A 12086-nucleotide genomic window follows, 5' to 3' on the forward strand; every position below is an offset into this window, starting at 1 on the left:
GTTCAATACCAATTCATAAACTTTTGGTGCCTCAAAGACAAAATCTTCAGGTTCTTCACCAGTTGGTTCAGGCATTTCACGCAAAAAATCCACAAAATATGGTTCCGTCTGGATGTCTGATACTAATGCTGAATCTATATGTTCATCAACTACTCTGGTAAAACTGTTGTCAAACCAAGCTTCATCATCTTCACAGACAAATCTAAAAGATACAAGTCAGAAAAGACTGTGCCAGAAAAGTACAAAAAGGTAGTTTTTCTATATCTCTCTCAACTGTGGTTTAGTCAGTGGTTCTTAACCTTGGGTTACTCAGGTCTTTTTGAACTGCAGTTCCCAGAAACCCCAGCCAGCACAGCTGGTGGTGAAGGTTTCTGGGAGTTGCAGTTCAAAAACACCCGAGTAACCCAAGGTTAAGAACCACTAGTTTAGATGACTACCATAAACTAAATAAAAAAGGGAACAAAAGCATTTTGGTAAACATTTTCATAGTTGTTGAAGCAGATGCAAATATTTATTCCAGGATTCTGGAACTACTTGTCACCAAGTAAGATTCCCTATCTGTAAAGCAAAGAGCATCTTATCAATGAATTTTTCTCCTGTAAAGTCTTGTCAGATGATTTATTAGCCCAAGGCAGTTTCTGATCCCTCCTCAGCCTAACTTATGTTTAAAATTCAGCCTCTCTTTGAATGGTTGTTGTTGTTTAGTCATTAAGTCATGTTCGACTCTTTGTGACCACATGGACCAGAGCATGCCAGGCCCTCCTATCTTCCACTGCCTCCCGGAGTTGGGTCAAATTCATGTTGATCGCTTCGATGACACTGTCCATCCATCTCATCCTCCCTCATCCCCTTCTCCTCTTGCCTTCACACTTTCCCAACATCAAGGTCTTTTCCAAGGAGTCTTCTCTTCTCATGAGATGGCCAAAGTATTGGAGCCTCAACTTCAGGATCTGTCAAGAGCCTCCTCCAGCACCACAATTCAAAAGCATCAATTCTTCGGTGGTCAGCCTTCTTTATGGTCCAGCTCTCACTTCCATATTTGAATGGTACTGGGCTTTAAATATGGATTTTTCCTGTGCACCCAGGATTTTTTACCTCCTTCCCCTTCCTCACTGAAACAGGCTCAGTGTGTACTGAAACAACAACAGCTCTACTTGAGCCTAATTCAAATGCAGAAGGAAACTTCTATCCACAAGGTTTGATGTTTTTTCTCCCCCCATTCTGTATTCAAAACAATTATTGTTTTTTTGTTTATCTCCCTCTTGAGTTTCCACTTCACCCTGCACTTCAAAATGAGCGCCTGCATGGTCATAGGCTTCCTGTCTCAAAAGCGCCTGTAACTCATCAGGAAAAAAGTATAACCATACCTGTCAGCAATTACTCTAGTGCATTCATGTTTGAATAGTGCCAGAAGGGTAACAACATCAGTGCATTCTTCTGATTTGATTGTTAACATTCCTTGCCAAATTCTGGAAAGATCTCTCAGGTTGAAGATGTAGTGGAATTTGGATGGTGTAGGCAACATCTTCACCTAAAGTGAAAACAATATTTTTGCAGTTGTTGATAATTCCCACAAAGGCAAGAAATAAATACACTTGAAACTGTGAAACAATATATGTCCTTTTGTATATTTGGATTCTGGTTTCTCTTAGGGAAATCAGTGGGAAAATATTATACGTTGGCCTCATCCGTGCTGCAGCACTGTATGTGCGGTGTGGAGTGCACCGCTGAGGAAACCTACAGACAGAGAGAGGTTTGGACTGGCACCCCAGTTCTAAAGAGAGACTATGATCAAGACCAGTTTAATAGAGTAGAGAGACAGTTGAAGGATTGGGACTGGTTTGTGCCCACTGAAGTTGTTACATATACTCCAATGTTAGAGTTGAATAAAAATCGTTATGTTCCAGATAATCAGACTCTGCCTGTTTCCGCGTGTAATTCGGGGCCACCTAAAACTCCTAATGAACCTTATGACACTCCCGTAGATCAAAGACTGTTATGTATTTATTGCTAGATAACATCTTGAATTATATAAATTAATGACTAGGGTTTACATAAAAATAAAAATTATGTAAAGCTTAGAATTAAAAACAACTCAGAATTCATGACTCAGAAGTAAAGGAGAGTGAGGGGAAAAGACAGAGAAGGGAATTTAAATCTGACAATACCAGAACAAAGCAGTGAGTTACAGTCCAATGGAGCCAGGATTAGGGATGGAAATTCTTATTTGAGCAACAGAATTCTCAGCTGGTCAGGAACATGCTGACTCACCATCCCTTTCCAAAATTCAAGAAATTACTCAAGACAGTTATATAAGGCAACCTTTAAGGACATCTTACTGTCAAATGATTTAAATTTTAACATTTGAACCTCAGGTCCAAGTAAGAGAAGCAAAATTGCTTAGAGGGAAACTGTCTCCCTAGCAGATGACTAACAAGAATTCTGACATAAAGAATTTCAATTCAAATTATCAATTCAAGTCTTGATGTCAAATGTTCCCATTTGAAATGTGACTGATGGAAAATTTACCAGATTTCAAAGACTATGAATATCAGTTTCAGCTCCAATATTCATATAATATATTGTTCTAATATCAAAAATGGCATACAACACTTTCCTTGATTCAGATTTGAGAACAGTGAAATAAAGCCGATACCTCACATATTAATAAATAAGAGCATATGTTTGTACTGTTGCATCTCTAAATTATGAATTTATTTTAATGAATTCACCCTCTGTACCTTTGTCCACTGCCACAATATTCTGCCTGCTGACACTAATTTCATTATCATATCACATATTTCAGGCTTAAAATTTCTGCAAGGATGAAAGTATCCACAGCCAATTATTCCTGAAAAAATAACAACATACTGTTAACATTAAATTTTAAAAAGATTCCAAATTAGATTTTCTCAGGGAAGGCTGAATTTTAAGCATAAATAGTTACAATTTGGGTGGGAGGCAATATTCCCTCTAAGCTAGATTGGAGCCCAAAGGGAAGGGTGGTTCCTCCTCCTCTTCCACTGGCTTGCTTTCTGGGTAGAAGGTTTGGCTTTCTTTCATCTAGAGGAGAGATACCACCCTTGCACCTCCCTCACTGTAACTCTCTCTCTCCTCTGGGGATGTATGTGTGTATGTGCATTTGTACATGTGTGTATATCCTGGGTTTGATGGGGGGACCCTTGCGCCTTTTCCATTCGTCGTCCTCCTCCCTTTCCATTCTACCCCCTGCCCCCCATCAGACTCACCTGACAGGAGATTAAAACAATAGCATTGGCAATGGCACACACAACACCACACAACTGAAGTTTGGGATTCAGGTTAAAGTCCACATGACTTAGGCACAAATTAAAAAAAAAATGCTTACCATGCATGTTTATTCCACCATTGGAAAACAGGCTAAAAGACTTGATGCTGTTTCCTGACTGCAGGGTTACTCCTATAGGTATTGTTTTACAATACATTTTTGTATTATTTGAGAGATTATTGTTGGGGAAAGTTTATCTTGTAAGTAAAGAGTTGTCTGACCGAAGAATAGAACTTGATTCCTGCTATCATTTTCTTATTTATTTATTTATTTGTTTGTTTGTTTGTTTGTTTGTTTGTTTACTAGATATATACCCTGCCCATCTAGACCAAAGTCTACTCTGGGTGGTTATACCAAGTTGTTACCTCATGAACATATTAGTGAGAAGTAACGGATTTCAAATTCTCCGCATATGCAGTGTGTTAAAGTTTAAAGTCTGAAGAAAAAATAGTACCAAAAATTTTATCTATAGATGCATTGGATGGCAGGGTGCAGTTAAATACAGTAAATTGTCTTTTTAAGCGCTGGGGGATATCATTTCGACCTCCTCCTGGATGAATCATTGCAGCTATTAACTGGACATCAACAATTGTACTAAAGTCTCCGGGTTTATCCAAGCTGTACATTCCTTCCATTTCCATCATTTGACGCACTATTTCATTTGTCACCTAAATAATTTAAAAAGAAATATTAAGTCTTCAGTTAAATGAAAATAGCAAACGTGTAATTCTATCAATTTAGACATATATATATATGTATTCTATTGTAAGCTTGAACAGAGCACAGAATAATGTTGGTGTGATTAAAAAGAGCCTCGTGGCGCAGTGGTTAAACCGCTGTACTGCAGCCAAAACTGCTCGCGACCTGAGGTTCAATCCCAGGTAGCCGGATCCAGGTTGACTCAGCCTTCTATCCTTCCGAGGTTGGTAAAATGAGTGCCCAGCTTGCTGGGGAGGCAATGTGTAGTCTGCATAATTAAATTACAAACTGCCCAGAGAGTGCTTGAAGCACTATGGGGCGGTATATAAGCACCACGCTTTGATTCGCTATATAGAAATTGATAGGAATTACTTGTGCCTAAATCTCTTTGGACTGAAACAGTGAAGAAGTAAGTATGTCTGAGCTTACAAAACTATCAAAAGGGGAAAAAATGATATGAAACTGAAACAATTTTGAATACAAAAAGTTTTTGATATAAGGGAACATGAAACTGACTTATATTTAATTGACATGAAACTCAACATTACTTATAGTGCCTGGAAACAGGCCTTCAAGGTGTGGAGACTTGCTAATTTTGAACCTTGAGGGTGCAAAGCATGTGCTTAATACTGCTCTATGCTCCTACCTTACCCTCCCCCCACTGCAATTTGAGCACCATCTCAATGTTCTTTATGACATAGAGGCTCAGCCCAGCAATTGACTTCACCTGTGCCCCAATGCGGATAGAGGCATTCATATGTGCTCACAGATGCACAAGAATCATTCCACTCCTTAAAAACACACACGCACAAGCTGTTGTGTCCCACTCCTTGTGACTTCTGCAATATTTGCAAATAGGCTGCACAGTAAGAGGACGTCCTGGTGCATGTGATTAAAAGACCATATAGGAAGCAACTTTACCCTGCACCTTACTTACAGTGCTTTCCCTTGCTGACATATTTGATGAAATATTTTAACTATTAACTATCCAGTCCAATGATCTGGCTAGCAGGATTTCTGCAAACATCACTGTAAAAATGTGATGTGGCAGATTTTCTATATTGTACATATGCATACCAGTTAGTTATCTACTAGGAAATATTTTCAATATTCTCCTGGATATTCTGTGTTTTAAAATATACTAGCATTGATAACATCGCACTACTAAGCTGAATCACTGATAATATTATACTACTGTATACAAATATTGGAACTGTACCTGATCTCCCCATTCATTAATAATTGGCATGTTAATATCATCAATGAATATGGTCATTTTTCTGCCTCCTGGAGGTCCATAGGTACTGCCCATCCGTTTATCCACATAACTTTCTATTGTTCTCTTAATAATTAAACACACAAAGAGAGTGATGGAGAGAAGTAATTTTTAAAAACAGTCATTCATAAATTCTTGGTATGTACTTTTAGCTTTACATTATCTATTTCTATATAACTAAACAAATTAGAGCAAGATATTCAGAACTCATCAAATAGTTTAGGAGCATGAATATTGTGGAATTCACTGTTAAAAACCAAATTTAAGTTCAGATCAAAACCATGACTGGCCGGCAGGCTGGTTGGCATACCATTCCGTCTAATGGCATTGCCACTATTCTGGGAGGTTTCCAACAATGAAATAAATATCAAGAACACAACCACACTGAACCCAACCCACAAATATAAAAATGTAAAAATATAAAATACAAGTACCATATTTTTCTGGCACTTGTATTTTATATAACACTTTCCCCTAAAATAATTGGAGGAAAAATTGAGGGTCATTTTAAACATGGGAGGCAGCAGCAGGAGACGGAGACAGAGCCAAAGAAGCAGCTGTGCTGGGCCGCCTCTCGTGGCTGCCCATTGACTGCTGCCAGCACCACCCGATCACCCCCTCCAATGATCGTCTCCTTGTGATCGGGAGGTGGCAGCAGCAATCAATGGGCAGCAGCGAGAGGCGACCGAGCGTGACTGCCCATTGACTGCTGTCGGTGCAGCCTGATTGCCCCCTCCAGCGATCATCTCCTTGCAATCGGGTGGTGGCGGCAGTCAATGGGTAGCAGCTAGAGGTGGCCAAGTGCGACTGCATCTTTCCCTCCATCTCTGCCTCCTCCTCCTCCTGCTGCCGTCTCCTCCAGTGCCACTCACAGACTCAGCAGCAGGAGGAGGAGGAGGTGGAGGCAAAGCAGCAGCTGCACTCAGCTACTTCTCACTGCTGCCCATTGACTGCTCCTCTGCCTCTGGCAACGGTCAAAATTAGGGGGTGGTCCTATACATTGGGGGTTGTACATACATACAGAAACCTTTATTGGCATTACAGGGTACAGGGAGTACACAGGATAGTTACATTCCAATACCGGGTGGGGGGAAGGGTGAGGTTGGGATTGTAGTAGGCTAGGTTCAGAGAGATTGGGGGTTGTATACACGGAAAAATACGGTATTATACAGCTAAACACTCAGGAAGGCAGCAATGGACAAGGTGCAAACTACAAAATATTACTAAAAGTGGGACTAGATAATAAACAATTATAAAGGAGGGATACCCTAAATGCCTCCCTGAAAAGCAATGTTTTAATGCATTTTCTGATTATTAGGAGGGAAGGGTCCTGATGCACCTCCACAGGGAGAGCATTCCACAAGAAGGAGGCCACCATAGAGAAGGGCTGGTTCCTAGTTGAAGACTTCTTGGCCTCCCTCAGGGTGGCCACTCACAGCATCAAAGTCTGAGAAGGGAAGTTGATCTTAGGGAGAGGTGTTTTGATAGGTATCAAGGTCCCAAACTGTTCAGGGTTTTATAAGTCAATATTACTATCTTGAATGGCACAGAAACAAAATGGCAGCCAATGCAGGCAAGCCAAGACCAGGGAAATATGACCTGGTCTTGAAGTATCTTGAAGTCCCTGAGATCCATCTGGTTGCTGCATTTTGTACTTGCTGCAGCTTTTGTACCACTTACAAGGGCAGCCCCATATACAAAGCATTGCAATAGTCAATCCTTAATATTACCAATGAGTGAACAGGGACTTCCTGCCTAAGATGTAAGAAGACAGACCTGGCCATAGCCAATATCTGTTTCTCCACCAAAAGGGCAAGGTCCAGAAGCACACTCATGTATATGAACAGTTGCAAATCATTTCAACGGTTTGAGCAAGCACATTGCATAGGAATGAAGTAAAAAAAACAAACACTGGATTACCTGAAACATTCCAGGTTCTGTTGCTGAAGAAAAGTTTAGACATTTTGATAACTGTTCTTCAGGATCATATTTTTTCAAATAACCTTTAATCATTACGGTCTTTGCAGTTCCCTGTTCACCAATAAGCAGCACTGCCTGCAACAATTTTATAAGCGTTATTATCATGTTTGTACTATGTTGCAGAACTACTTTACAGAGAAGATAGATAGACCTAAATTCAGCAAGTGCTTATGCTCTCTTGCTTGTCTTCCGTATCACCACCATCATCGCCAATGTGTACTCTATTTCTAAGCTGAATTTCTTGTGAATGCTGAAAATTATTTTTAAAGTGTCCTCAGGGATGAGTTTGTGAACTGTCCATGAAGAACAATAGAAAAATCAAGTAACTGAATGCAGCTGGGATTAGGCAAAAACATATCCAGTCTGCCACAATTCTCAGCCCCCTGGAATAACAAAATGAAGAGGAATATTCTCCCCTCCTGGTTGAAAGAAGCCTAAAATGGAGAGGAAAGATAACAATAGAGCCTAAGCCGGCCGAGTGGCCAAGGAATGTTAACTGGTTTGGGAAGGGGCAGAACAGGAATAGAACAAAGTGGCTCAAACACTACAAAGGAGGACACCAAACAGAAACTTGTATGCTTTCAAATGCTTTTAGATCTCATCCCTCCTTAAAAGTTCCTTAACAAAAATACAAATACAAGCGGCTTGCAAAGGCAATGAGTAAAAAAGACAGCACTATTCCATTGCTATTACCTTGCATTAACTCCCATCCCCATTAAAAGAATAGAAAGAGATAGTCTGTAGATTGTGTTTGGACCCAGGCATACATAATCAAAATGTCCCTCATCCAAATGCAAGTTCCCATCCTTTTCTCCCTACTGAGAAACTCTTTGCTCACTGAAAGGTCCCTCCAGAGGGCTCAAGGAACCTCCAGAATAATGCAGAATGCAATGTTTGTCTGCAGTCAAGGGAAATTAGGTAGAGGCACCCCTGCAGGAGTGAGCATTGCCTGCACAATTCTAGATCAAAACCTGTATCTAAAATAGTTTGTGGTTCCATCACACACACATGCACAAAGAGGTTAAAAAAGGGTATCTTACTTATAGGATAGAGAAAGATCATAGATACTCGTGATCTGACCAAAAATATTCTACTTACTTTGTGTTGCTTTGCTATGGTATCTATTAAAAATTGTGTTCTGACATTGTCTACATTTGGAACCAGAATAGAGGAATACTCAGGAATACTATCTGTTGGATAAACATATTCTTGAACTTTTTTATTCCAATGATCCCAGTCACCTAGAAGGAACAAAATAATGAAAGGAAAACTCAGACTGATTTCTCTCCTGAGCAATGATCTCCAGTGACCAGAGTATTTCCTAAGGTACAAGGAACCCAACAGGTCCAACCATGCTACACTATTTTGGAACAAATGATATTATGAATTCAAGAAATCTCACTTCTTTTCTCAGACTATTATTTTAAGTCTGATGATTCAAATTACTATTTAGGAGGTAATTTGGTTCACCAAGTTATCAAGAAAACAAGATGGTGGACTAGGCATAACATCCCTTGATTTATAAAACTCCAAGGAACTGTTCAGCATGAAGTGACTTGTACTAGTAGTTTTTAGCCTCTCCTAGTCTGGTACCCAACACGTGTTTCAAACTGTGATTTTCATCATTGCCAAGCACTGGTCATGTTGGCTGGGCTTATCCAGGTTGTATCCCAAACACATAGTGAAAACTGTGCTGGGGATGTAAAACATGACCTTGTAAAACATGCATGACCTTGTAAAACATGATCTGCTACTGTTCTGCCTCAATGAGAAGAATATAAGACCACTAATTGAGTACCAAGTCCCCTAATTCTGCTTCTTTTTCTGACTAGAACTTATGGGCAGAACTTAGCCATTAATGATGTGTTTGGTGATGAAGTAAGCTGAGATCAGTCTTTGTTGTTGTTGTTTAGTCATTAAGTCATGTCCGACTCTTCATGACCCCATGGACCAGAGCACGCCAGGCCCTCCTGTGTTCCACTGCCTCCCGGAGTTGGGTCAAATTCATGTTGGTAGCTTTGATGAAACTGTCCAACCATCTCATCCTCTGTCGTCCCCTTCTCCTCTTGCCTTCACTCTTTCCCAACATGAGGGTCTTTTCCAGGGAGTCTTCTCTTCTCATGAGATGGCCAAAGTATTGAAGCCTCAGCTTCAGGATCTGTCCTTCCGGCGAGCACTCAGGGTTGATCAGTCTTTAGAATTATATAAACTTCATTCCTAGAAATGGATCAGCAGCTGGCAGAGCTAATAATGAACCAGCAAAAAACACATCTCCTATAACTGCTCCTGATTTCCAGTCTATCAGCTGCTCCTGAGATGTTTTCAAAGGCAACATTATGCACCGCACACTGCAGTAATAAAAGCTATAGATAATCAAAACATGGGCAAGTGTGGTCAAACTACCGGTATTTCTGTCCTGGAGGGACTGTAGCAGTTGTATCAGCCTTAACTGGTCAAAATGTTCTGCATGCCCCAAATGGCACTTGGGGCTCTAGTAACCATGGTGGGTAACAATCAGTGTCCTTAGACTATAAACCTGGTCTTCTAGAGAAAATGCAACCCCAAACAAATCAGGCAGAACGTTCTTGGGAGGACACATTACCTGCCTGAAAAAAACTGGTTTGAATTTTAGTTCAGTGGCTCTGTTTCAGTCCTTTGCTCAGCCTATTACAGTGACACTGAATATAAATGTATTTCTTTGAAAGTCCCATCAGTGGCTTGCACAGCATTCTAAAGGCATCTGGGAACATGATGCAAAAAGCATCTCTATTATTTGGTGATTTGTTAACATGCACTTACAGTGGTGCCTCGCATAACGAGCGCACCATTTAATGATGAATCCGCATAGCGATGTGGATTTTGCGATCGCTAATGCGATCGCATACCGATGTTTTATCGCATTGCGATGGGGGAACAGCTGTTCGGTGGTTCCAAAGTGGCCACCGGAACACCCAAAATGGCCGCCGGAACACCCAAAATGGCTGCCGGAACACCCAAAATGGCCGCCGGAACATGGGGGAACATCGCAGAACGGTGAGTTTTGGGCCCATTTGGAACGCATTAAACTTTGTTTAATGGGCTTTTCCATTCCGTTTAGCGATGTTTCCCCATAGCGATGGTTAATCCAGAACGGATTAGCATCGCTATGCGGGGCACCACTGTAATTCTTTACAAGCTTTTCACTTACCACATTCACTGACGTAATACTCATACATTGTGTGAGAGACTCCTTTAGGAAATTCAGGCAAATCTATTTTGCTTTCATGGCTTCGTAAAAAGGCTTCCAACTTTTCTCTGCTGTCTAGCTCTAGGAGAGACCCTAAACTCCACATCAGGCCGAACACAAATAATTTATGGAGGTGTGCCACACATGCAATACCGCCTTCTTCTTTTGAGGGTATCAAACCTTCCAAAAGATTAATAGACTGGAAATATTTTTAAAAGGAAAAAAAAGAGATTACATTATGGTCATTTTTCATCAACAGTCTTAAATGCAATTTTCAATTATATCAAAAGTTGGCTCACATGCCAGCTCACTTTGATTAGAACTGGAGACAACGATAATTAATGTACCTGCATGATATAGTTACATTCCAAAAGCTCCATTTTTGGAGAAAGGTTTAATTTCATGTATGTGTATGCTGCTTCAAATACTTTATCATACAAGCCTAGCAGCACGTCAGCTTCTTGAGCAGTACGGGTTTTCAGCCAACCCTATTACAAAAAGGTTAGAAAAGCAGCACATGTAAGAAAAGGCCTATGACTTGAAATTTAAATTTTAAAAAAATATCCTTCCTATGAAAACACACCTGCAAGATGGGTCTCCAGCTTAGAGCAGAAGAACTGATGTAGACCATGCCCATTCTAGAAACAGTAGCAGGCGAAGCATTTTCAATGTTGTGCACTTCGAAGAGCAACTTGCAAGTAGGAGACATGGGAATGCGATCACCATTTGCTAAAGTGAGAGTCTTGTTATCATCTAGCACTGAATTCAGATTCTCAATCCAAATTGCATCAACAGGGCCATCTAGAACCAGAAAAATATTCTCGCCTGGAAACAAAAGAGTGGAGACCAAGATTAGCTACTGAGGTCCTACATACTGACACCAAGTCTGTGAAGCAATAGCAACAACACTGTAGAACACAATCAGGGTGATTGAGAAGGACAGGAATATAACCTAGCTTTCTTCAGATAAACTAGATTTTTTCAGGGAAGTGTTTTGCATTTCTACTTTATTTAATATGGGAGAACATCGAAATATGTGATCTCTGTCCTGTTAACAAAAATTACATAGCCCAGAAAAGGGTGCACTATATAAGAGTGTGCTTCATATCATCATCATCATCATCTTAGAGCTGGAAGGGACCCTATGGATCATCGAGTTCAGCCCCTGTCAAGGAGGCACAGAGGGGAATAGAACTCTCACCCTGACTAAACCACTGAGCTATCCTTAGACCGTATGGAAGTCAATGTGTTTCAAGCCTTAAATTATTTTAACTTTGTGGCATAGAGTGGCTACTCACTTACAGTGCACTCACTATAGAGGATCTAGAAGGGCAGAAGCCTCTTGTGCCAAAGCAACTGACCTTGAGCTAGTGAAGCCATCTGTACTGGCTGGTCACAGGGATCTACCAGCTCGACTGATATGCTGGCTAAGATCGGCCACAGAAAAGCCAAACAAAGAGTGGAAAATGGATAGGGTGAGGGAGCAACTGAGTCATGCCAGATCCAAATCTCCTCTAGCGTATGGACACCATCACTATGCTAGGACAAAGATAGGCCAAGGTGAGGATAATGCAAAGTAACTTCCCAAGGCTGGGAGA

The 12086-nt window shown here is 40.6% G+C and overlaps 1 protein-coding gene across 1 annotated transcript in view; it reads right to left on the bottom strand.

The window, feature by feature from the left end:
* DNAH8 (dynein axonemal heavy chain 8) overlaps positions 1-12086 on the bottom strand; it is a 143813-nt gene that overhangs the window by 54289 nt on the left and 77438 nt on the right. The window contains exons 47-56 of the mRNA XM_072994358.2: positions 11072-11313; positions 10836-10976; positions 10450-10687; positions 8361-8503; positions 7203-7337; positions 5226-5348; positions 3762-3975; positions 2742-2851; positions 1368-1531; positions 10-202 (exon numbers count right to left, since the gene is read on the bottom strand). Of these exons, the coding sequence (XP_072850459.2) occupies positions 10-202; positions 1368-1531; positions 2742-2851; positions 3762-3975; positions 5226-5348; positions 7203-7337; positions 8361-8503; positions 10450-10687; positions 10836-10976; positions 11072-11313 (1703 nt within the window). The remainder of the gene's footprint in view (positions 1-9; positions 203-1367; positions 1532-2741; positions 2852-3761; positions 3976-5225; positions 5349-7202; positions 7338-8360; positions 8504-10449; positions 10688-10835; positions 10977-11071; positions 11314-12086) is intronic.

This window comes from Pogona vitticeps, chromosome 1, assembly GCF_051106095.1.
Source record: "Pogona vitticeps strain Pit_001003342236 chromosome 1, PviZW2.1, whole genome shotgun sequence".
NCBI lineage: Eukaryota > Metazoa > Chordata > Lepidosauria > Squamata > Agamidae > Pogona > Pogona vitticeps.